This window comes from Hypomesus nipponensis, chromosome 15 (assembly GCF_054491055.1).
Source record: "Hypomesus nipponensis isolate SF chromosome 15, ASM5449105v1, whole genome shotgun sequence".
Classification (NCBI taxonomy): domain Eukaryota; kingdom Metazoa; phylum Chordata; class Actinopteri; order Osmeriformes; family Osmeridae; genus Hypomesus; species Hypomesus nipponensis.
In genome coordinates this window covers 13,937,918-13,963,832 of record NC_140375.1, presented here as the reverse complement: position 1 = coordinate 13,963,832, position 25,915 = coordinate 13,937,918, and the positions used below count along the sequence as shown (strand labels likewise).

The following is a 25,915-nucleotide window of genomic DNA, read 5'->3' as shown; positions in this document are numbered from 1 at the left end:
TGGCCCTCTTATGGTTACCTCCCCAGTTCTAAAGACGAAACTGTTATTTAATCAGGCACTGACAAATGGCGTTAACATGTGACTTATGGATTGGATACAGTACTTCTCTATGTAAAAGCAATTTAACTATGTAAGTAACTACACTCAACTTTGAATGTGAATAACACAGTATACAGCTATATCAGTGCTTAACTCTGAACAGTGAACAGTCTGAACAGTACTTAAAATGTTAGGTTTTCTCACTTGCATGACAACTGGAGATACTGTAGATCTAATTGTGAAGCTGCTACCCTGACAAGGGATGACCCTCCTCTGGTCAAAAGGGGCCTTTATTTTAGCCACGTAAGTCCTCATGGTCTCTTGGTTGGCTCTGGTCCGAGGTCTTAAGCCCTGGTAAGCCCGTGCATTAAGCCTGACCCAATGCACTGACTAATACACCTTCACACACTACCTTGTGACGACTTGAAATCCTCGCCCTTGTTTATAAATTCCTACTCCTACACAAGCCTTTACCTGAGCATGACCCTCTAGCACAGATAAGTAATAATCACAATGTATCTTTTTTGTCTTGTATACTTTCTCACACTCCATACAAGTAAGACGCATGCGTCAGTGAGTGGTTACTTAGAGGCCTTGAAACTAAATAGACTGCACATTCACGTAAAAAAAAAAAAAACTGTCTGCATCCAAGTCTACAATAACTGAACGTAACGTCCACTCACGCACATACATACATGTAACATAATTGGTGGCAGGTTGCATCCATGTGCACGTGTTTCACAGTGGTGAACTCAAGATTAGATTATAAAAAGAATGTTCAGTCAAGTACCTACCCTGTGACATGAGCTGAAATGGGATGTTATCTGCATACACTAAAAATGCCTTCACCAAAAATATTAGCATCCCTATTCAGTGTCACATATAACACCTTCTAATAGAAAAAAACACCCAAACCTGCTCCTATACTAACTGTTCAACAGCATCTATGGGTTGGAGAAAACTCGAAATGTTTGTGAAGGAAATTACTATTTTAGTGTTGCTCTGTGTGAATGTTAAGAAAATTGTTTTCATTATTGTTCGCATGAGGCACAATGATTGTGTCTGTGTGTGTGATATAGAAAGAAAAACAGACAGAGGGAGACAGAAAGAAAGAGACAGGGAGAGAGAGTAAGAGAGAGAGAGAGAGAGCAAGAGAGAGAGAGAGAGAGAGAGAGAGAGAAAGAGAGAGAGAGAGAGAGAGAGATAGAGAGAGAGAAAGAGAGAAAGAGAAAGCGTGGTGAAGTGGGGTCGGCAAAAGACTGGGGTGGGTCCTGGGCGGAGTTGCTTTTCAAACCTACCTAGCTCTCTCGACTGATTCGCTCTCCCGCATTTCACCTGTTCGCCTTCAGAAGTGAAACACTGCAGGATCTGAACACATTAAGTGAATGGTTAAATTACAATAATCGTAAACTTTGTCAAATTCCATAAAACCTTACAGAGAATCATTAACTCGTATTAACCGAAGAGCAAAATCAACTTGGATCCGTGCCAATCGCCAGGATGCACTTTTCTGCCAGCTTTGTCGGTGCTCTTCTTGTCGTGACTATCTATCAAGGTAAGAAACAATAGCGCCATGTTTCAGTTGTTTTAACATTTAAAATACAATTTTGTTCTAATTATAATTTATTGTTAAAATAAATATGGGCTCAGGATACGTATCCCCTGTTGTTTTGAACATTGTACATTGGACACACAAGTCTTTCCTCATTCAAAATAGTTATTCAAAAGATAGTTCCATCTTCCATTAGTTGTAAAAAATTGTCAGATTTTATTGCAATAATCGTACCATGAAAGTTAACGATTATTTCAGTTACCTGGGTTATTGTTTTCCATTCACTGCTCAATTTCTTGCCAACTGCTGGCACACATGCTACTAAGCAGGTGTCAGCCATGTGGTGCATGTGTCCTCAATTTAGAAGAGGTTGTCTAGCAATTTAATTGAAGCATCAACGGTTACTGTAACAACAAAAGTTTCAAAATGAGGTTATGAAGTACAAGTATTTGCCCCAGTGCATGAGAAGAGCACGATAACGACAAAGGCGTGGTCCGAGGTCCCTTATTTCGGGAATGAATGACGCGCTGTTGTATTGCTTCGCTATTTTGCTGACGAGTCACATAGCCCTGACTAGCACCTACAGTTTACTCCTTTCACTTATGCTGAGACATGGAAAGATGCACGTTTGAGGACACAACCTAGTCTTCTCTAATTCGAAAACATCTCAAATATATCTTCTAGCGGGGGTGGGTGTGCAGTGGGTAGGCTTGGGCGCCTGGGGTGCTGCTTTAGTGTAAATGGTTCAACAAAGAATATACAAAACATGTAATGCTAGCTAAGCCAAGAAACATATTACAACACACACTGTAATTTCCTCTTTTTTTTTTTACCACAAGGTATGCACCATGTGTTAAACCACTCAGCCTATACCCATAGAACAAGCTGCTGCTTGAGAGCTCCCATGTCCTTTGGGACAAGGGAAGGGAGGTTGATCTCACTTAGCTTCCCCCACACTGACACCTGGTCACATGACATTGATGTCTGTCCTGCCGATTAACAGCATGCCTCACCTGTCTCAGGGTTAGGGTGTTTTTATTTGAACTGTGTGAAAAATGACAAGCCACGTGATAATGGGATGTCACATGTTGTAGCTGGAGTTTTTTTTTCATGTGGAAGTGGACACTTCAATGCTGTTGCATTGCCAGTTGCCTCAGGGAGGACAGGTAATTGATGTTACATTCCCTCTACTCTGTCATTTGATGAGCAAACATGACGCTGTTGGACAGGAGGGCTGTGGATGGTGAAATCTTTTTTTTTTTTTTTGTGTGTTTATGTTTGCTGGTAGGCTACTGTGGAGATCACTTCTACATGTGGATCGATTATTTACTAATGGTTAAGCGTACTTTGTAGAACAACTATTAACTGTTATAATTTACCATGGAAACATTTCATTTAAATGTCAGTGCACAGCGCAAATGGGCTTCAAAATAGCTGAAAGAAATAGTGTTGTTAAAGAAATGTAGTCCTTGCATTGCTGAAGTTGTTTCTCTGCCTAAAACACTTGAAGCCACCAAGACCGACCCTCAGCCAGACCAGTTAGTGCTGAAAAACAGCACTGGCAAAGAGGCTTTCTGAACAAACAGTATGAAAGGCTGCATCTGGTTTTTGTTCCCTCCACCCCTCCCCCGCTTATCTTCCTTTTTGAAAAAAAACCATTCAGTGTCACACCTGGTATTTTCCATCAGACAAGTGGGGCTCTTCATTTGCTAATGGACTAATCTGCCCTGTGTTCTCATGGGGTTCCACCTCTGTTCCATTTGAAATGTATTCAGCTTCTTTGTCCACACGTGATTGATTAATGTCATAAGCATTGGTTTAAAGCTTAAAGAACTCAAATGTAAATGTAGACAATAATGCAAACTTGGGCTGATTTGTATTTTATGTTTGCATATGTGCTTTGGGTGGTTGCAAGCCCGATCCTGTTCAGAGACATGTTTTCTAGAGTGGTTCAGAGATGTTTTTTGTCTAGATATTTCTATGACAGTTATTCCCTGCGCCCCCCCCGGCGAAAATTCAGTTGCTCAATAATGATGACAAAACAGGTTTGAAAGTTGTAGGTCATAATAAGAAATTGAGAATGTGCCTCCGGAGGAGTTGGTGTGATTTTCTAGTATGGCTTTATTTACCTCTCTTGAATATAATGATATAAATAATTTTATGTAGATGCATTGTTCAATCACAATTATCTTTTTTTTTTTTTTTTGAAGCTTCATGGAACTGTCAAGACTTCAAACTGATATTTAATAGAATTCCCTTAATCAAGACAATGATAAAATGGGCAAATATTGTGTTCATTTGTTTCTACGAGATGCATTGTCTTTTATCCGGACATCAAGTTCATTTCAGTTTCATGCAGGATAGATGCAACTGTGTGTATTTCTGTGGTCCAACTCATATGGACAGAAGTCTGATCATTTTATGTTGTCAGGAGAAACATATTAGAGATAACGTCATGGAAACTGACATGATTTATCGAGCCATTTCAGTAATGTTTCCACATTAGTGCTAATAGTAGAGCAACAGGAAGACCACTCAGCTCAGTAGGTGATGGCTTCATAGATTATTCACCTGAAGAGTAAAATGCGCACTGTCAGCACATCAGCATACTAGATGTAATCATTTCTGATTTAATCTGTTAATAATCTTATTTCTTCTTCGTTTCTATATCTGATACATTCACTTTTAGTGGTTCCCTTGCTGATTTTATTTGTTATGTGCTAAGTCACTGAAACATTTGAAGTACTTTCTATAGTGGTGTGAAAATTAAAACATCAAGATACATTTCAGTGCTACTGCTCTCATAGGAAAGGTAAGCCACCACAGATAATGGTGTCTTTCTGTTGTCAATGTAAAAGAGAGGTTGTCTATTTCAAGTGACCAGGCATTCAACAAGAAAATATTTGGCTTTTGCTTGGATGAATTGAAAAGATACGTGTGATAAATGGAATGAGACTCAAGCAACAGCTTGCATGAGAGAAAAAAAGCATGTTGTCTTCCCGTTTGAGTAAAATAGCATTAAGGGAGTCTCAATTACACTTTGGTGATTGGATCTGCCCACTTTGAGTGGAGCAGGAGATTCATGTTATGTCACAGCATAACCATTGAGATTTTACTCTAATCCCAATCCTATCCATGAAAACTGTCAATTCTTCTGTCACTAGCATTATTTTAGACAGTTGGAGAAGGCCTAGGTTGGGGTTTACCTGTTCGACAGGCAGTTGACTCAGATATGACATGTTTTCCATATAGATTACATTTTTCTTGAGACATTATTTAAGGAATGACATGGTAGATTTGTTTGAGATTACAAGAGACAGAACCTGTGGTATTTAACACTGAATGGAGATCCCCGTTTCAGGTGCGTCCTCTCCCTGTATCCATTTTCTCACAGCAATCTATTCTCCGCAGTTGCCTGCTCTTGCTAGTCACAGTTAAAATGAAGGTCTATTTACTATCCAGTGGGAGGGGCCACAGTTGTATTGTTTCAAATGTTAAAAAGAAAGTCCTTACAACAGGAGAGAGATGGCCACAGCACTCTTCCCTATGCAGAAATGTTCCTATTGAAATGCATGAAAGTACCTTTGGGTTCCATGAAAGTCTTACAGTGCCCTGAAATCGGTCAACCCTTGTTTTGTGACAAAAAAAAGTGAGGTTGTTTCTCTCCTTTGTCATTCACGCTGCCCCCTGTGTCTGCTGGATTCCGTCAGGACTCCTGCTGGCTGCATTGTGAAGCAGACTGGTTTTTAAAACCAATGCATGTATGATCGGGGGGACTTCTCCAACCAACTCCTCCCTTTGTCACAAAGATAGAGCAGCATACACCCCTCTGTGAAAGCCATTGACTGTGTGCCCCATGTCCTCTCACCCCTCATGTGCATGTCCCTGCAAACTGAAAGAAGCTCACTTCCATGAAAATTCCCAGACAGATAACAATACCTTCATGGCCCTGAGACAGCCATCTTAGTTGAAATTTTCTGACTAAGATGGAAAACTTTTGCTTAATTTGATTGGGTCTGTTGGAGCCATCTGTCACCGTGTTGGTGTGGTAGTTCAGGGGTAATTCAAATGCCGAGGTTTTTTGAGGAACAGGTCATTGGGTCATGTGTACACAAGGAGGAAAAGGGAGTTGTTTGGAAAATCACAATGCCTCAAAGCAGTAATAATGCCATTGTTGTGTTCCCAGTATTACTGGGGACAGCAGGAACTCCCACTGACCCATCAAAGGGTCAGGGATGAAACCTTCATGATTTATACCATCCCTAAAGTCATATTTACTGCTATTTACATGAGGCAAGGGGCTGAATCAGTTGCAGTCCCATCTGACTTTTTCAATTTGGTCAAAGGAGAGGCCCATTACGTTATCTTGCCTTTTGTTTAAATAGTGAATTCCACATGTTTATTGGCCCCCTGAAAGAATGACATGCCCCATTGTCTTTTTTGTCACTGAAATGGTCTCTGTTAGGTCAGAAACAGTATTGCACTAGTGACTACTCTCTATTCATTCAGATAGTCTGTAACAATTTTTCATCCTTGAAAACATGGTGCATGAAGTGCCTTGCCCCCAGGGGCTGAAGGGAAGTATTTTGTATCAGTGTTTGACCTCTATATCCCCCAGTCTGGCCATTTTAAAGGCTGGTTCTGTGTGTGCTAGTGAAGCCCCCTCGTCTATCCTTTGGAGAATGCTGCACACTGTGACGCCCGAAGCTATCCATGATTACATGCTGCTTCAGATGAACCTGCAGTATCTCTTTTCAGAAATGGAGGAGAGCCTTACGTTTTCACCAGTGCAGACGCTGCATATTGCTGAGTGAGATTAAAAGCCTGTCATTTTCACTGGCTTAGTATTTGCAGTTGTAAAATACTGAGTCCCTCTCTCAACCATACACAACAAATATACATTTTGCACCTCAGAAGCAGTTTGCATGCCCCAAACATGTTGCTCAATAGGTTTCAAACACATGCTATGTCATGACTTATATTCCAGTTCCTGTAGTTTGGGGGAGGTTAAGGGTTCAGTCAAAAGATGCTATTTTCTGTTTTGTGATATTGTAGGTATCATGCTGTGGAGCCCAGAGCTGTAATAGTCAGAATGTGTGTTTTTCATCCATAGATCATTTGATTCAGCATTGGTAGAAAAATTGTTACTAAAGTACATTTATTATCCGTCTTCGGTCAGGGTCACGTTGCCCTTGAACAATTTGTAATCAGCACATCCCAGAAGTGGTGCAAGCAGCTAGTCCATTTGTCGGTGTGAATTACCTTACAGTTCCAGGTGGACAATCTCTTGTGTGTTTATGAGTGGTGTGCAAAATGCTGTGCTCTGGCCTAGCCAAACAAATTAGTGGGATTGAAGCACTAAGCTTGAGAAGAACCAATCCAGTGTTACAGCAACAGCATGTTATGCACTTTTGTTTTCAATGAAGTGAAATTGCCCTTTTTGCATAGCAGATTCACTGTCGTTTTGTATACTGTTCTGTGGTTTGTGGAAGTATGCAGAGGGACTTTGGCTTTAAGTTAAGGACTCTAAAACTTCCATTAGGGTTTCAGTGTACACAGAATGTGAAGAGCCACTCCTGTGACTGTTGAAAGCAATGTTATATTTTATAATTGGATGTCAGAAGTCTTCAAGTAGGCCTGTGTTCCTGCTAAGAATTTCTACATATGTTACCTCACATTTTGTGGCTCATATCTTTGGAGACACAGAATCAGACGGGCTGCATGCTCTGCTCTGAAATCCTCTAAGTAATGTCAACTACTACTCCACAAATAGATAGGGAGTATTGTTCTGTTTTGTAAACGGTTCCGGAGCGGTGAATTACATTAAAGGTTTTTTGATAGAACAAAATAAAATCAATTGTCTGCCATATTCTTCGACTTGCATTCATGTAAATTTTCTCAGTCTGGAAATTATTTTTTTGATTATTCTGACACCACACAAATGCAGTAGGCTATAATTTAACTAGCGATCATGAGCGGCGAGGGGAAACATTTCAATTGACAGCCCAGACATAGTGCTACCGAAATCTGCATTCTGATTCGGTCCAGTACATAACGGTCATATAGGTACCGGTGACATATTAGCACCTGGTTTCGGTACCCAACCCTAATTGTCATACAAACAACAGAAATTGTTAAGAAGGGGCATGTCCTTTCCTAATATATTGACATGTTATGTTGACAGGCTATGTTGAAATCTTCAGTAAGACATTTTTGAAGGTAGAATGCACAGCATTGATTCAAACCTGAAGTCAGACTAGTACTTGTAGTCTGGGAATATGTGAATAGGGCATCCCCACTCTTCCATTTAGAAATCGGAAGATTACCTGTCCCATCTCCAGGACTAGCCATTGTGTTTGTTTTCCCATAAACATACTTGACACTATGCACTGCATCACACTAGTGAGCACCACAGCCTCTGTCAGCTATGACGTGCACTTGTACCCAGACAGAAATGTCTCCAGATGGCTTTTCAAGTAATTGGATCACATTGTCACTCTTCGGTTCAAGGCAGTATTCTCTTCACAAAATACATTTCTCATAGATGAGGTTTCTTGTATTTTCTCCCCACATAGAACATAACTGTGCATGTGGTTAGCTGTGTCTACATAGTCTTCCGCCACAGGTTTCTTTGTCTTATTCAAATGGGACTTGCCTGGACTAATGTCCCCCCAGGCTGTTAGACGACTGGTTTATGTTGTGGGAAAGCTGCTGAAAACATGAGTTTTCCTGAAAGCCGTCTTATCAACAAATTCATTGGAAGTTGTTGGGTAACGTGTCTTTCTGCTACCAGTGTCAAGACAGCTCACTATCAGTGGCATCTATAAAGCCCTGTTCAAAGACTCTGTGGTCGGAAACACAGCACAGACAGGCAGGAGGGGGATTCTAGTGAAAGACACGAGGCGCCAGCATAGATGCTTTCAAGCACTTATGTTGATATATGGCTGCTCCTCTCAATGGCAAGAGAAAATGTAATGGCCATTGAGTCATCTGTAGAAGCTAATGAGAATATGTTATGGCCCGGATATAAATGGTCCACCCAAGGCAAATGGGACACAGATAGAAAGAAATTAAAGTGAGATTTGCTGTCGAGTTTCAACGATGAAAAGGAAGAATTGTTTTATTTCTTGTGGCATGACGATTCAAACGGCTGATATATTTGAAAATGTCCAATCCAATCCAGTGTTTCTCTAAAAGGTGAAAGTCCCTCTTGAGTTTAAGTCCAGATTGCTTTGTGATTTAAAGCTACAGTGTATAATTTTCTTGCAGAAAACATTTTTTAAGATGTAACTTTCAGGAGGGAACTTCAGCAATGAAGAGATACTTACAATAAGAAAATAACTTAATTGTTTATCAACTTGATAAATTCCCAATACAAAATTACATATTAATTGGTCTTTCAGGAGAATCATTTAGAATAAGCAAATCATATTAAGGTAGACACTACTTTAATTTTCTTTACTGTTTCCCAAAGGGAAACAGCCTTGTATTTCATAATTGACAGTGGAAGCTTACCAGGATTGAAAGTCACATCAGCATATTTTGATTATACTTAGAGAAACCAACAGGTATGCTTTATAAGCTCACTCCCAAGAGAGTTTTTCTATCTTTTTTCCTGTGTGAATTTAATAAGCAGTTCTTAAACTTGGAGGGAAGCTATTCAGCAAGCGATGAAGCTACAACTACTTATTAACTCTAGTAGGTTACACACTATTAATCACACAAAGTTTTCATTTCTGTGTAGCATCTATCTTTCTCTGCTTTATCTGTTTATCACTTGGAGGGCTAAAGTCTTTGGATCAAGGCTCTTTTGTGACCTCGGGGGCAGCAGACTGGACCTGTGGCAGCCCATCTCAGGAGACCAGAATGGCTGGTTGGGATTTGGGGGGGAGGTGAAGAGATTATGCCTCAACAGACTTTCCTTTGAGAAAGTCAGGTCCTCACCCAACGCCTCTGACAGGCAGGGCCAGCACAGGTCATCAGTAATGGACGTTTGTCACACCTGCCCCAGGTGAATGACCTCCACACACAGATCTCACAGAAACAGAGGGATCCATCTTTCAACCGAGTATCTGCTAGAATAACACGCTCCCCTCTGACCTCATGCACTCAGGCAACCCCTATAACTGTTGTTTTCTTCTGAGCAGTGTCTAAAGATCGGTTTAAGAGCATGCTTGGGGTTACTCACATAGCTAGGCTATGCATTTATTGTTGGCAACGGCAGTAGCAACGACACTAGTCTACCAGAGGCACTCGAGGGGAAGCAGCCTAGCTCTCATTGGATTAAATAAAAAATTAACAAGAAGTGTGATTGGCTCTTGTTGTAAATCCCCTTACACGGGAGACACAGTGGTGAGGCGGTGAGTTCTAATCTTTGACCTTTCACAGCAGTCAATCATAAGATGTGTCTGTTTTGTTCAGAGCATGTAAAGGCACACAGGCAGGATGCCCACACTGGCATTAAATCTTCCGTGTGCACATTATCTGCATTCCTACTTTTCCTTCAGCTGTCTGGCCTGTGTTGCTTTTGGAGGGGCTTAGGCCCCCCAGCGTCAGTGTCAGATTGTGAAGCAGGGCATAAATTCAGACCACGATGCACTCTTAATACCAACCAGGCTGCTTGCCTTATTGGAATGGGAGAGGGAAGGCCTGGTGTGTTTCACTGAAGGGTTAGAAGGCCAGCAAAGTCATTAGTCGATACACAACACAGGGCACTACTTACACTGGTAATGGGGAAGGATCATGTCCTGCCAGAGCGGTTACTGGAAATGAAAGGCATAGAATGCAACCGGACAAACAAATGTTTCTGCCCATTTACAGCATAATTAAACATTACTGATACTGCAAAATTGTCATCGCATTAAATTCAGCCCATAAATTACAATATGGCTCCGCTGAGGGGATCCACACATTAATCATTCATTTTGCATCGAGGAAACGTCAACTCCTGCTTCCTACAACGTCTCACAAAGCACTTTGAGATCAATAGTGGTTGTTTTGTTTAGCTGCCGCACTGAGCCTCGGGGCTCATCACGAAGGCTGCCTCCTCTCTTCATCTGCTCGGAGGCGTGGGCTGCAGGTGAGCTCTTGGCCCTCAACAGAGGTATGTTATGACACCATCTTTGATTGGTATTTACCGGCATCGCCTACAACCATATGCAGATGGTGTAAATACAGGGGCCCCTTCAAGCTCCTATGGAATGCGAATGTTCAAAAGCACAGGTACCGGGAGGGGTTGTGGGGTTTGTAAGAAGGGTTTGGGGGAGGAGAGGGGGAGGGATTTTGTATCTTCAACATCGAGACATGGTTTTAGGATTGTGGTCTCCCATAATAGACTGGCAGTGGTTGTGGGGTCTTTGCTTCCCTGTGATTTTAATAAACACATTTGTAATAGCTGCTACCATGTACGTGCATAAACTTTTTGTGGGATACAACTGACAGTTGGCTATAAAACTGTACTTACTGTAGTATACCACTGCCAGTTCACATATTTTCCTCACAGAAAAGGTCACAGTAAATACATATAGAAAGTGTAACAAGCTAATGTAACGAGGAATACAATACATTACAAATGATTCATTCAATTTATTGTTGTAAAATAAAGCTGCAAGTACGTTTAATGGGACAGCATCCTAATAAAGGCTTTCCCGTCATTGAGAAGTTCCATTAGTCCACCCATACTATTGTGTGTGTGTGTGTGTTTTTTAAAGCAACATACCGGTAACAGTACACAGTGATTCCATAATATACATAACCCACAGAAGGCAGTGAGGTCATCTGGGCTTCTGCAGAAGCAGCCAAATGATGTCATTGCCAAACCCCAGAACCAGTGAATTAGATTTGGAGTTAATGGACCACAGGAGAAGTGGCGTGGCAGGGTTTGGCTGATGGCTGATGTTGGGTTTAATAGCCAATCATTAATGGGTGATGCTGCTGGATCTGCAGGGTCAGAACTGAGTCTTCCTGTGGTCTTCCTTTTTGTCTGCCGGTAGCAGACGTCCCTTAACCCCTCTCCCCTGGGGGTCCTCTGAACCCCTACAATACATAATTCACAGCATAATGGGTGTGATTTTAGAGTGCACTTATACCCTAAACGGACAGCAGGATGCTGGTTGAAAGTTGTGCCGTTACCCTACAGTAGCTGTCTGTCCACAGCAGTAATTTATGGTGTTTTAAAAAAGGTTTTAGCAGGATCTTGTGTGTTTGAGTGCACATAGGACCACATATGAAAGACTAATGAGACCTTAAGATCCATTCCCAGCTTGTGTCATGGTGAAAGCCTTCATACACCCATCACTTCTAGTAATGAGCCTTGTCCTTCCCTATGACTCACGTATATTGCTCACATTTCTTATGTTCATAACAAAATGTATTCCTAACAAACAAGTCGGAATATTTTTAATTAAACATCTTCAGCCAATTGAAAGTTAGAGAGATTAGATTGTGTCCCTTGATGCTGCTGTTAGCAAATTTGTAGCAACCCCAATGTATGTACCAGATGGCACATCTGGATCATTACAAAACAGTATATATAGTTAATTGAAAATATTGTTTCCCTGTTTTCTTTTCTGTGAAATCTACATAAAAGTTTGTTGAAAATTTGTGGTTGGCAGTAATGTTCTGTCATTGACTTTGGAGCGTGAGACGTTTTGAGCAGGAACATGGTGCAAATTCATAGTCTATTTATATTCCCTGGAACTTTGTTGTGTGGGAGCAGTACTCTCTTGGGAAAGCAGGTGGAGGAAAATGAGGCACCTGTTCACAAACAATGCACAGACGACTGGGTAATTTGTTTGCTTCACCTGGTGATTGCTGAGGGCTCAAAAAAGATGGGAGTTGGTGCTTTCATATTGCCTGTGTCTGTGTGTTTGCTTTCTGAATAGAAATTGGAGGTAAAAACATTTTAAAATGTTTTCATGACATGGGCCACTGGTTTGGATTTTGCTGATAAAATTGCTATCTGTGAGACTATTGCTCAAAAGATTAACTGTATTTTTAAATGAAATATTTTACCATATTACTTTTCGCCTGCTCCAAACTACCTGTTCTTTGTTATACTTTGTTTCTTCACAACCCCCAAATCCGGGAATCAGTCACCTGATCCTGTGTAGTGGCAAGCCTACACAGGTATAAGGCTCCATTCAGGAACTTCCTGCGACTGGAGACAGCGTTTTAGTTGTTATACATCGACGGGCACCTCACAGGTGGTACTCCAGACATGTCTGAGCCCTGAGCCAGGCCCATGACTTTCTCAGTCGATCTGTGTTGTAACAAAGTCAACTAGACGAGGCTTAAATGTTTTTATCAAGAGGAATAACACTGTAGGACCAATGAAACTAGATAAATACAAGTTGCATCCAGAACAAATACATTTGTCACGGATATCATTTTGGCTCAGCCATGCAGGAGCTCCCTTCTAGATGAATTTATCTGGCCGTATTTGCGTAAAGGCCAGTGTACCAAGTAGATAAAGTAGTTTTGCACTCTCCACTTCAACGTACCCACTTCATTTATGAAGCTTCCGAATCCAAAAATGTAATGAATGAATATAATCACCCCACAATTGAGTTGACCTGAATCATCAATAATTGACAGACCATTTGGACCAGGCTCTGTTGATGCTGTTCACAGTGATATCTACATGCAGAATAATGGGAATTGAGACAGGAAGTGGGGAAGATTATAGAACTAACCACTGAGCTCTAATGTGGCATTCCCACTGTGTGGTTCAAACAACAGTAAGAGTTGTTTGTGATGAGGATGTGTGTGTGTGTGTGTGTGTGTGTGTGTGTGTGTGTGTGTGTGTGTGTGTGTGTGTGTGTGTGTGTGTGTGTGTGTGTGTGTGTGTGTGTGTGTGTGTGTGTGTGTGTGTGTGTGTGTGCTGTCAGTCATTCATCCACCAGATGATTACACCCTTTCCCTTGCAGAATGATTGAAAGAAACAGCAATATTTGGTTGGTTTGCAGGGTAAGGGGGAGGGTCACAACCCTGTTCAGCTGGTTGCTTTGTTCATGAGAACATTTCTGAAGCATAGACATAGGCAGTATGTGAAATATAGAGATGCCTGTTGTAAATTCCCTGAAGTTTGAGATGGAAGGTATGCTTTGAAACATCTACAAACACTGATATTCAATCAATCTCACGGTGAAAGTGGACATCCTGTCTGACTGGGCCATATACAACAAACATACAGTATGCATAACAAAAGTTGGTCAAACGTATTAGTAATAAGGAAACAGAACAGTATACATTTATTCTGCACCAATTCTGAAACTACTGAAAGTTTGATAGTGTTAACATACATTCTAGGGATGGCAAATCAGAATTCAGAGATTGTTTAATAATTCAATAAAAGATGGCAGGGAAAAATGTCACACAGAGTTAAGTTCTCTCAGATTTCTGCAGTACTGTCTGCACTAATGTTCACTCTTGGAGCGGATCTGGCCTTTCCTCAAAACACTATTGATCTAGCTGGAGTGGTTCTGCTTGCTGCATGTGGAAAGCCTTCACTGTGTAGCCTTTGTGGGCATGCACCATGGGATCACCATTCACTGCACTGGCCTCCGTTTCAGCACTTAATAAGTTTGAGCTTATTTTTTGATCTCTCTTGAAGAGAGTGGGGAGGGAGGTATGGAAGAGTTTGTGTGTGTGTGGTGGGGGTGGTGGAGGGGTGTCTGATTTCCCCTGTGAGAGTGTATCTGAGCTGTCCTCAGCTGTCTCTCCTTAGGGAAAGAGCCACCTTAATCAGGAACATGAAAGTATCTCCCGTGGTGCTGCTGTCTCCTCCTCTCTCCCTCTCTGTCCGTTATTTGATTTTCCATTGCTATCCTACCCTGTTTAAAACTGGTTTACTTTCAACCTAAGGATCTGACTTGCTAACAGCTAATTATTTTACATCAAACCTGGCTATCTGAACTGTTCAAGGCTTCAGTGAATTGATACGATTATGCTACAGGTCAGAGTTTGAGTGTGAGACTTTAAATTGAATAACATGATATTAATTATTATAAGTATGTGTATTAAAATATTTATATATATATATATATATATATATATATAAGATATAGCCATAGCCATCAGTTTTGTCTTGCAGAGATGGGGTGTAAATGTTAGTTTTTGAACAGACTGCTTCTTCAGTGTATGACCCACATTGTGTCACGTCGGTCATCTCGTTGGTGACGGAGGATTACCTTATCTCAACAGGCAGTAGGAGCTTTGTCCCTTTGTAATTCTACATGTACGATTAGTTCTCATTGTGTCACATTGTAGTCAGAAGAGATAAAGACTTTCTTTAATACAAACTCATTTAAAGTTTTTACAGCTTCGCTTAACAATTCAAAAGAGCTATTTTAATATGAAGTATTTTAACATCTGTCTTACAGAGGAAAGCTTTACAACTTGCTTGTTTCTTTACTTTCTACTGTACGTTGCTTTTAATAAAAGCATCTGCTAATGGAATTACGTGTAAATGTCTCAAATATATTCTTAATATGCTTTTCTTTCATGAGGTAGCTCACTAGACTTTGGTAGTCACATCTAAAATTGTGTGTCCTATCGTGTGTTAGTTTAGACTGCCCAGTTAGACCAGCAGTTAATGATGTGTAATTGAATAAGGGCTAAAAACTCTAGTGGTGAAAAAACTCAAACTAAAAAGGTTTTATTACTATTAGAACTAATGTGCACCGTCTGGATGCAGGGGGCAAGTTGTCCTACTGACCTGATCTGTGTGAAAGTGATGGTAACCATGGTAAAGCCATTTACTTCCATTCAAAGAGGGATTCAAATTTGAGGGACAGGAAACAAATGAATACATGCTGTGTGGTGAATTTTCTCACACAATGATTTCTACCTTACAAGAAAGAAAAATAATTTCAGGACAAATGTCATGATATATATATAACTGCAGTTCCTACCTTGTGCATTTGTGTGTTTCCTTTTTTGTCGCTTTGTTCGGCTGTACGACTATTTTTCACTACCCAGTGACTCGTTTCTGAATGCAGTGTTGACTTCAGTGTTTCCCACAGATTAGAACGTAATAGGTGGCGGCCGGTGTTGATTCTATGGCGCACTGCCACAAATGAGTCTGTGTGTGGGAAACACTGAGCTTAAAGAGAACAACCTGTGTCATTTCCACCCTCCCACTCATGCCCTAACCTCAACCTAAACTCTGAAAGACTGAAATTAGGTATTTTTATGGCAAGCTGAGCAACACCTACAAGTCAGTTGCACCATGACGACCTCTCTTTTCCTCCAGATATCTGAGACCACCACTCCCTTCAGGCCTCTGTCCCCACTCCTCTACTCTCCCTCTTCTCTTTCTCACCTCCTTCCGCATTGCCCCTCCCTCTCATGCTTGGCTTTATCTCCATGGAAACGTTTTGTTCAGAACTGAGATTTGTTTACATTTTACAAGCTGCGTACACAAGACATAATGCATTTGACAAATTTTGTTTCTGCAAATGAACAATTAAGAGGACATTTTTACTCAATGCCATGGTGTATCAAGCTGTGTTGTAGTTGATCTAATTTCTGATGTATTAAATATAAATGTATATATTTCTTGTCTTTCTTGTCTTCCCTCAGTGAGTGGTCTGAGCAAAATTATTGGCCAGTATGGAACCACCATTGTCATTCCGTGCCATAACCAGGGTGCAAATTCAAAGGACTTGTTCATGACTAAATGGAAATATGTAAGTTAACACTGTATTTCTTTATGAAAATTAATGTGTTTAATGATGAAGCGGGCCTGATACTCATTTAGGAAGTTAGGTTGGAGATAACCACATGTATGAGCCTGACATGTCAGTAAACACAGTTTAAGATTGAACTTCCCTCATCAAGAACGTCAATAGTTTACATAATGTATGTATGGCAATATGTTATAAAGCTTCTATTTATTTTAGAAGTACATTTAGTTTACTTTTTTTAATACTGATGATATAGTAGTAGAAGTGGGGCTTCATCGTTAATATAAATCAAAACCATAATGATCAAATCCCCTAACTGAATTAATCCCATCTAGGAAAAGAGAGATGGAAGTTCTGGAGACCTGCTGGTTAAGAAGGCAGGCCTGAACATCTCCATCATTGCCACAGATGACTACAAGGACCGCGTGAGCATGGCCGAAAACTCCAGCCTGCTCATTTCTGATGTAACACTGGGTGACCAGACGACCTTCACCTGCATGATGGTGGAAGGAAATGACATTGCAGAAAACCGTGTGCAAGTGGTTGTCCAGAGTGAGTACAGGAATCAAAAATAGGTGTTAAGTGAAATGGAGGAACCATAGAGATAAACAGTATTTTTCATTTCCACTGACAGAAGTGCTACAATGTACCTGGGTGTATTAGATACTAGAGATGCTGACATGCTGAGTTCTGCATTCTGTGTTTTACAGAGGCTCCCTCCAAACTGGAAGTATCTGGCCAAGTTCAGGAGCTAGAGATTGGCAAACTAACCACGGTAGGGCTTCTAATGATATGCATTGCTTATACCTACATTATTTTAAGCAGTGTTATCAAGGGAGATCCCTCACTGGAGATGAAGTATCTGGAGGCGTACTAAAGAAAGACCATACTTCTAGAAGGATGAGGTCTTTGAAGTAATGCTTCTGAATTAGTAAACAGCAGAGCCTCCTTCAATTAAAGGACCCAAAGGGTCTAAGATAGGGTATTAAAATGCTTGGGGCATTTCATGCCACACTGGCTAGAAAACCAGAGACTTTTTAAAGGCCATAGCAGTCCCAATAAGAGCTAACTTGCAGGGATATTTGATCAATGAAGAAGTTGCACACATTTGATTAAGGCCATAATCATAAATTAATTAACTCTGTATCATATGCGAATAGATCAAAAGCAGGATTTAGCAGCTTTCCTATTTTGTTCTCTGTACCACAGATGGGGAATTGCAGGGCACACAATGCCAATCCGGCCGCAGACGTCACATGGTTTAAGAACAAGAGACCTCTGGTGGCTGATGGGAAAGGTATGCAACTATCAAATGTGATTATTCAGAGATAGTGAAGAAATAAGTATCTCAAGGTTTGTAAGAATGGGAACTTTCATGTTTGGTTTCACAATCAGTCACAACATCTTGGCATGCAGGATGCCCAGAAGTGCAGCACTGATACCTATCTCAATCTCTCCCTGTGGGACATACAATGTCAGGCCTCATTAATTGTGCCATAGTTTGTTAATATGTGTCGTCCCCCATATGTGATGTTACTAACCGTTGCGGACGTGGTTTCTAGAGATCGTTGTCAAAACCTCAGTGGAGGTGGACTCCATCACGGGCCTCTCAACCACCTCCTCCATTCTCCAGTACACTGCTGAGAAGGAGGACACCGACACTCAGTTCACCTGCGGCTCCCATCACCCGGCTGGGGATGACTTGGTAACAGCACCTGAGACCTTCACTGTCACCTGTGAGTAATCAGATAGAAACTGCCCTAACAACCGTTATCAATCGAAAGTACATCCCTCTTCCTAGACAGTCGATTTGCTGTGCTCCTCACCGGTAAACAGCAACCGTATCGACAGTCAGGATGATGGGTGTTTTATTTTCCGCCTGTAGTTGAAACTTCTCTTTTCCACCATTCAAAGCAGACAATATTATTAATGATGATGTTAATGATGTTAATTTAAAAATGAGGTGAGGGTGACTCTGTTGTCAGAGGGAGACGGAGCGTAACATTCGGAGTACGGTTTGGTCGATGTTATCTGCTCGAGAAGACATTTTGAATAGGGCTCATCAAAACTGGAAGGGTCTCTGAATTCAGTCGTAAAAGAAATGTGGGCCATTTGGCTCAGTTGAAGCAGCACCATTGAGGTTTAAAAAGAGCTTTTTTGTCTTGTGCCTCAGGGTGCTAGTGTAGTTTCAAGAGCTCGGTGGCTGTATCCTCTGACAGCGCCTCGACACTCAGAAATTCTGTGTATAACTGTGAACTTTTCCAGGCTGGATGCTTGGTTGGTCTCTTACACATACAGCTGCCAGGGGTTTGTGAGACTGTTCTTGACTGATCCTATCATCCCCCTGGTTCCATCCCCTTCTCCCCTCAGACCCGACAGAGAAGGTCAGCCTGGAGATCATCCCTGATGGCCCTGTGTTGGAAGGAGACAATGTAACTCTGAAGTGCAAGGCCGATGGAAACCCTCCTCCTACCAGCTTCAACTTCTACATCCAGGTGAGTTTTGACCAACTTCTGTCATCTGCATTCTTGTCACACCCCGTTATCTCCACTATTGGTAGTTCAACTTCCTGCAGTAGTTGCGGATATCACCCTAAATTTCCATCTGGTCCCTGATCCCACCTTTCTTTGAGATTCTAGCTGATCTTGAAAAAAGAATCTAAAGTATTATTTTCCATGGTCTGTAAGGATACTGTGGTGAAAGTGGAGAACTCGGACACCTACAATCTGACTGGTGTCACGCGCGATAGCACCGGTGAATACAAATGTGCTCTCATCGACAACAGCAACATGGAAGCTTCTGAAAACATCACTGTTAACTGTAAGTCACCTTTGTATCCTATGCTGTATTTCTGTCAAAGCAATAGTGTGGGTCACCTTCCTCTAAATCTTCCACGTTTTCATATCCTTAATGATTCAGTGATGAGAAAACCAATATTTAAAACCTATTCTAATGAATAGTTCTGTGAATTTGACTCAGTTTCCAGCGGTTATTATATTTCTCCATAGAGAGAGACGTATCATTACCTAGTCTGAGCACTTCTCTCCTGTCAGTCTCTTCCACTGTGAGGTGAAAGTTCTGTTTGAGCCCAGGTCCTTTAATACGTTTAATACGCTGGATCAATGAGGACGTGCTGGGGTTTCTGCAGGGAGCTGATATGGTTTTCAACAGGAGCTTGGTGCTCTTCTCCTCGTTGCTGTTAAACTGCCTGTTTAAAGTGTGCTCTCCTCGCCTGCAGACCTGGATATGACCTTGAGCCCCTCTGGAAAAGTCATAAAGAGTGCTGGAGAAAGTTTGGCTCTGACCCTCAAGACCGATGCATCAGGAGAACCTAAAGTGTCTTGGACAAAGGTGTGGTGTATGGTTGGTTCTGCATTGTTCATTGAAAAGAAGCTAGTTGTAGCAGGCTTTTAAAATGTTTTAAATTGTCTATACTTGTAGGACCATAAGAAACTGGACAAGCAGCCCAAGTTTGACAAACTGACGTACTCTGACTCTGGTTTGTATGAGTGTAAAGTCGCCATTGGCACTCTCGTCAAAAAAGATTCATTTGAAGTCGTTGTTGAAGGTAAGGATTTTGTTACATTCTTTTGGCAGTTTGTCTTGTCGATTTCCTCCTGCATGGCGTATGCAATATCTCTCTTGTCCTGGTTTAGCTGGAGAGATGCGTCTTGTTACAGGGCCCCCTGTCATCCAGAGGTTGATGAAACAGCGTGGTGAGGATGGTCTGCACAAGGTCCTGGTGTGCGAGGCTGAAGGTTCCCCCAAGCCCAGCGTGGCCTGGAGCATCAATGGAACCTTGGTATGCAATGCACACATACACATGCACACATGCACACCACACTACAGGGGCCAGAATTATAGGGGGGTCACAAAGAAGTATTGTTATGTAAGTTACATGGTAGTAAATGTAATCTTAATGTCTTGTTTTGAGCCCCCCGAAAACCGTTTTCATACGTGTTCAAATGAACGGTTACATTCACAAAGATTCTCATGTCAAACATATGAAAAATATCAAGGCAAAAATATGTATTCTCTGCAGCCCATAGTTTTGTTGCATGTCACCATGTGAGCAAGACCATGCACAAATCCGCCCAGTTATTCTGGGTGTGTTTCTGCAGATATGAAGCAGAGCCCTGACCTTATAAAGAGAGTCCATTTAAGCTTCCTTTTATTGGAATCTGTCAGGAAGACTGAGAAGTCTTAAATCTGGGAGGTTTACTGTCAATGAACCTGTGGATGTCTTTGTAGGGAGGCAGTGATTGGTGGTATTTCATCATCCCCTGTCTATTACCGACAGAAAGCTACTTCCTTATTTTAAGGGTTCGGTCTCAGATGCCGTTTATTTCGTTCAAGTTCCTGGCTGAAACTTTTCTAAAAGAATGGGGTTCAGTGTTGAGTGGCTCAGAGATATGTTTGTTTTCTCAAATGCACACCAAGTTTATTATGCATTAGTCTGTCATGAAGACTGAAGCACTTTGTTGTTTTGGTGGCTCTGTGTGTGCTGATAGCATGGCTACACAATGAGACAGCATGAGATGATATGCAGCTGTCAGTGCAGTGCTCAGGTGTTGTGTTGTGTGTGCATTGTGAGCAGACATGCACACATTTGTGTTTGACGTGAGTCAGCGCAATAAATCCACTCAAATGCTGCCATGACCTTTTTCAGAGTTCTCCATGGCTGAGTCACACAGGTTTGTATTCCTATAGAGGCAGCAGAGTTACGGACAAATGCATTATGCATTCAAAGTTTATTCCATCCAGTCCTGTTGTGTAATAAATACCTACCAAAACTAAATCGGAGTCAAATGTAAGCTTGGTAAGGGCAATTTATGTAGTGGATGTACCATAATGTATTCATTTTAAAGGGTGTTGGCTAGTTGCCACTAAGTATTTCCTCAGAAGACGGCATTTATCAACTTCAATAGTGTACACTGCCATCAAAATGCTGGACCGAAATACAACAGCATCCCCATGTGGTACAAGATGTAACTGCCTTGTGAGACTCTTACACAAAAAGCTTCATCACAATCTTGTGTTTTTCTTTTTGACAGAATCCTTACTTGTATGTTACTGTGTGCATACTAACAGTTGTTGTTTCTTATATCATTTTCAGCCGTATGAGAGTTCCTTCATCAATGGGAAGATTACCCACAAGCTCACTATTGTGCCTGATGTGAATCTCACTGTCTCTTGCACGGTGTCCAATTATTTGGGCCAAGCTACCAAGGCCATAAATGTGTCCACTTGTAAGTACAAAATGGTGGTATGGTCTTCAGTCCTCCCCTCCTGTTCTGTCCTTCTCCCGCCTGTCTGGAGGGGAACTTGCTAATGTCCTGTGTTGATCCGATATTGACACACTCCAATGCTTGTAGTGCATGACAATACAACGCTGTATAGAAAGGTTGGGCACAGGGAAGCCACTGGGAGATATAATTGTTCTACTAAACCTTGGACTTTGCGCACAATGCATTTTCTGCATGCACCAATGGATAACTATTACTTCTGCAACTTGGACTTTTGTCCATTTAACCAATACTGTGAATCCTGGTTCTCTCATCATTGTCTGTCTGGACAACAACGTCTTCCTTTTACTCATTACTTTCCCCTCACCTTTGGCTGTTTGTCGGGATGCTGGACTCCTATCCTTTCCCACTCTGCGTCCCGCACTACCTCTGCATGCAGATAACACACGATAAAAAAAGTCTCACCTGTGACTTGGCAGTATGCATTTTTGATGGGTCTCTGAGGTGAATGTTAATATCATTTTATATCTGATTTCAGTATTTGGGGAGGTGAGAGTGGATAAACAAGGTAAGTTGTGATGGCCTTCTTCATGATTTAACCGTTTCAGTGGTAGGTGAGAAGGGAAGGAAAGACAACAAAGGATTTGCAGACTTGAAGATCTTGTTTTGTTTCCTCTGGAGCTATGACACATTCTCACATTATATAAAAAAAATCCCTGAGTCACTGTTGAACATCACCATACAGTGATGGATGATAAAACGGTAAATAACTACAGTATGAGGTCCAGTGGTGCAGACGTGGAGGAGCAACCAGCATCCTGACAAAATCTCGATTTATGACAAAAGTTATTTCTTTCATTGTTTACATAAATGTATCGATCATAATTGTTCTTTCTTTTTTAACACACTTAATGCTATTCAGTGTGAATGAGATAATACAATTAATAAAGCTGACTACATAGTGCTTTACAGTATAGATGTGTAAACGGTCCATCCTATCATTCACATGCAGCACAATTTATTTGATATTCTGTACACAAGCTTTTGTTTTGGGGGGAAATATTTGTAGAAAGTTCTTCCAGTAAGTGTCCAGTGTGTATCCTTTTGCTTGGCAGATCAGTCAGATGAAAATGACCAGACCAAGCTGGTGGTGGGCATTGTTGTGGGTCTGCTCCTGGCCACGCTGATCGTTGGTTTGGCATACTGGATCTACATGAAAAAGTCCAAGTTAGTGCAACAGATCAGTTCTCAACCTTTCTGAATATCCTGTTTCCGTCGTTAATATATCTATAGTTAAAAAAATAACGTTTTCATAATTATCATAAACACCTACCCAATATCTTGTTGTCAACTTGTTATAGATTGTTGTACTGAATTTAAAAAAAAAACTTTTTAAAGGCAAGGAACTTGGAAGACTGGTGAGAATGAGGATGGATCTTCTGAAGAGAGCAAGAAGCTGGAGGAGAAGCTGGAGGATAACAGCCAAAAGGCTGAGGTTTAAGGTAATCTTAAGAGGGGTATGGTTATTTCCTTGGGACTACTTAGTTTAAATCAAATGCACTTCTTTATTTTAACCCTTGTGTTCTCTTCGGGTCATTCTGACCCATCAGTCATTGTGACCCACCGTCGTTTGCAACAACTTTAACGCATACAAAAACAAAATTAACCATTTTCTTTTAACCGTTGGGCTGTCTCAGACCCCCCACATTGCGAAGGTTAAAAGAAAAGTATTTTTATTTGCTTTTGTATTGGGTCAACTGTGCTTCATAGCTGGATGTGTAGTTATTAGTTGTGTGTGAAATACATGTTCACAAGTGTAAATACGAAAAATTGTCTCTTTCAGTGAGGAAGCAGCGACCAGAAGCTTTTGCACACTTCTGCTCAGATTTGAAGAGGGGCATTGCCTTTGGATTCAGGGAGACCCTCCTCCAAAAGCATATCCACAAACTTTTTTTCCGCTATTAAAAACAGCCTGTGTGAATGCATATGCGGTGTACATAATGTCTGCACTAACTGATAAATGTGTAAACTTCCCCATTATGAACGTTTTGTTTTGTTCAAGTACTAGTTAAAAGGAATGTGGGAAACGATGAAACGATGAAAATTACAACTCAATGTGTTGGCTTTGTTTTGGTTATCACTAGTAGAACTACTACTAGACCAGTTGCCTTTTCTGTAACAATGTGTTCATTGGCCTATTACCTCACTTATCCTCAATGCAATAGGAGGTTCTGAGGAACTTGTGTTGTCCCATCTTACCTACAAATCATCACAAATTCTTCTCCAAACTAATTGTTTGTCTCAATAGTCCATAGAGTTGCTTTCATCATGGTCATCACAGAAAAACTAACAGTTTATAAAAATTGAAAGGGCTCAGGATGTGTAATTATACTGTGCTTTGATTACAGACTGTAATATGTCATATGGAAATGTGTCCCATAGGATTGCAAAAAACGAGGACATATGCTGTACAAATGATTTCGTGAGATGGTGCATGGTCCTTATTTTTATCCTAAACATTTTAGCTATCTAATTGTCAGACAATTGAGTGAACCTGCTAGGTAGCTCACTAGACCATATGTCTGCTTGGTGTCACATTGATTTTGGACACTGCATAACAACAACAAATTCTGTGTTTTTGTCGTGCTAGGTCATTTGTGCTCTGTCTGTTTTGTGTAAAAAGATGATTATCAGCTGTACACTTCACAATTTAGGTCAAGGTTATCTTTGAGCATTTAATGAATATGTAAATATAGCAAAGCTGGATGTAATTGTTTTATTTGACCTTTTTTGCTATTTATATTGTTCAAGGTTTTATTTTCTGTTAGAAGAAATCAATTACTATCACTAAATTCACATCTTAGATTCAAAGGTATTGAACAATTACTTGCAGAAATTTGAATGTTAGATTCAACACTTGATACAGTATTTTAAACTGATGAGCCGCTGTTTGCTAACTTTCATGTAAAACCATCGAATTGGAAAAAGACCAAAGAGGCCATTGCCATGCAAGTACTGTAAATACTGACTTTTGTTTTTGTACTTTTGTTTAAAATAAAGTGTACATTTTGAAGATCTCTTGAAAGTGTATTGGGAGGAAACCCTAAACGATTATTAAGCAGAGAAACAGTAAAAGCCCAACGAAACACAAGTGGAAATGGCTTAGTGAGACAATAAGCAACATAATATAAGAAAAATGTGCACTTGCAATGCACATGCAGATTGTTGGTTTTCAAACCACTTGGAACATAAACTGAACATCGGGCCATAAAAGATAAGCTTGTTAAGGATAAGAAACATTGGATCATGCACCAGTGTCCACGGGATCTGTTCTGCATTTTTTTAATTGAGGGCCGAAAGACACGTAAGCCAGCCCAGCTGACGACCCAACATTCGCATAAACGGGAGCCGTGGCTCATGCAATGCACTGCAATCCACCAAACCGTACATATTGAAAGGCAAATGTACTGTAGCTGAAGCCTATTCAACATCTTTTCCCAACTAATTATCTTGTTCAGTTAGGCCTATCAGATTGGCTTTTGATGGATAAAAGTGAAAGCAGCCTACAACTTCACTTTCACAACAACAAATGTAGCCTACACAGTGTCAGAATTTTGACATATGAACTTTAGGCTATAGTTTACTTAAATGTTGACAATTTTTTTAACTAATGTGTTTTAAAAGTTGTTTATTCACTTTATTTTGACGTTTTAACAAACGTCAAGTAACCTAGGTTAGTCTACTTTCATTAATTTGAGTTTTTATTTCAAAATATTCAATCTGATAGTAGGCCTAGGTGGTTCGATCACGAAACAAAGGTTACGCTGCCATCTTCTGGCCCCCAAAAATGTGCAATCCATTAATTTGAAGTGTTCCTGTTTATGTTTATGTTGCAGCATATGCTGTGAGTGTTGCAGTTTATTCATGGAATTCTTTGGAATTGGACTTGAAATTGGTTGTATGGAATGCAAAGTCATGATGCGAATGTCAAAAGGTAGTTTATCATTTTGTCAAATGCGGCAAGGCAACAAACATGGACACTGCTCTTGTGGAAGAGTGACCATCATGACACCTAGTAAAATAAAATACCTGCTTTCCCCTAAACAACTCGCAAATTTTGATGAGAATGAACAAAGACGATCGGAGCAAATGTCTACTTGTTTCATTTTAGTGGGCTATCAATTGCATTTGGTATTGAGAATTTGATTGGCAACAAGTTTTAGCGACGTAAATCCATTTGTGTAGTGGACTATATAAAAAGTTAGTGATTGATGTTGGACATATGTACCAACAACACAGTTGTCCCCACAATTTTAACAATTATTTGATTTACTTGACTGAAACCCGAATGACAAGGTATGACAGACAGCAAGCGATGCTAGATTTTATTC

At 40.7% G+C, this 25,915-nt stretch overlaps 1 protein-coding gene across 2 annotated transcripts; it reads left to right on the top strand.

Annotated features, from left to right (window-relative positions):
• The first annotated feature begins 1,317 nt into the window (after positions 1-1,317).
• Positions 1,318-24,597, top strand: LOC146257650 (CD166 antigen homolog). Of its 2 annotated transcripts, XM_084673694.1 has the most exons (16): positions 1,319-1,594; positions 16,175-16,281; positions 16,614-16,830; positions 16,989-17,053; positions 17,488-17,575; positions 17,841-18,014; positions 18,649-18,773; positions 18,966-19,098; positions 19,517-19,629; positions 19,720-19,846; positions 19,959-20,080; positions 21,395-21,527; positions 22,063-22,092; positions 22,640-22,751; positions 22,923-23,026; positions 23,368-24,597. In XM_084673694.1, the coding sequence occupies exons 1-15, from the start codon at positions 1,540-1,542 to the stop codon at positions 23,023-23,025; spliced, it is 1,704 nt and encodes a 567-aa protein (XP_084529820.1). In that variant the 5' UTR covers positions 1,319-1,539; the 3' UTR covers position 23,026; positions 23,368-24,597. The 2 variants fall into 2 exon arrangements, with proteins under 2 accessions (XP_084529821.1, XP_084529820.1); XM_084673695.1 differs by lacking the exon at positions 22,063-22,092 and having other exon boundaries at positions 1,318-1,594.
• The last annotated feature ends 1,318 nt before the right edge of the window (positions 24,598-25,915 follow it).

Coding starts and splice junctions, on each gene's coding strand:
- LOC146257650 (XM_084673694.1), top strand. CDS start 1,540: ATGCACTTTTCTGCCAGCTTTGTCGGTGCTCTTCTTGTCGTGACTATC. Junction 16,282..16,613: donor TCATGACTAAATGGAAATAT/GTAAGTTAACAC, acceptor AATCCCATCTAG/GAAAAGAGAGATGGAAGTTC. Junction 16,831..16,988: donor TGTGCAAGTGGTTGTCCAGA/GTGAGTACAGGA, acceptor TGTGTTTTACAG/AGGCTCCCTCCAAACTGGAA.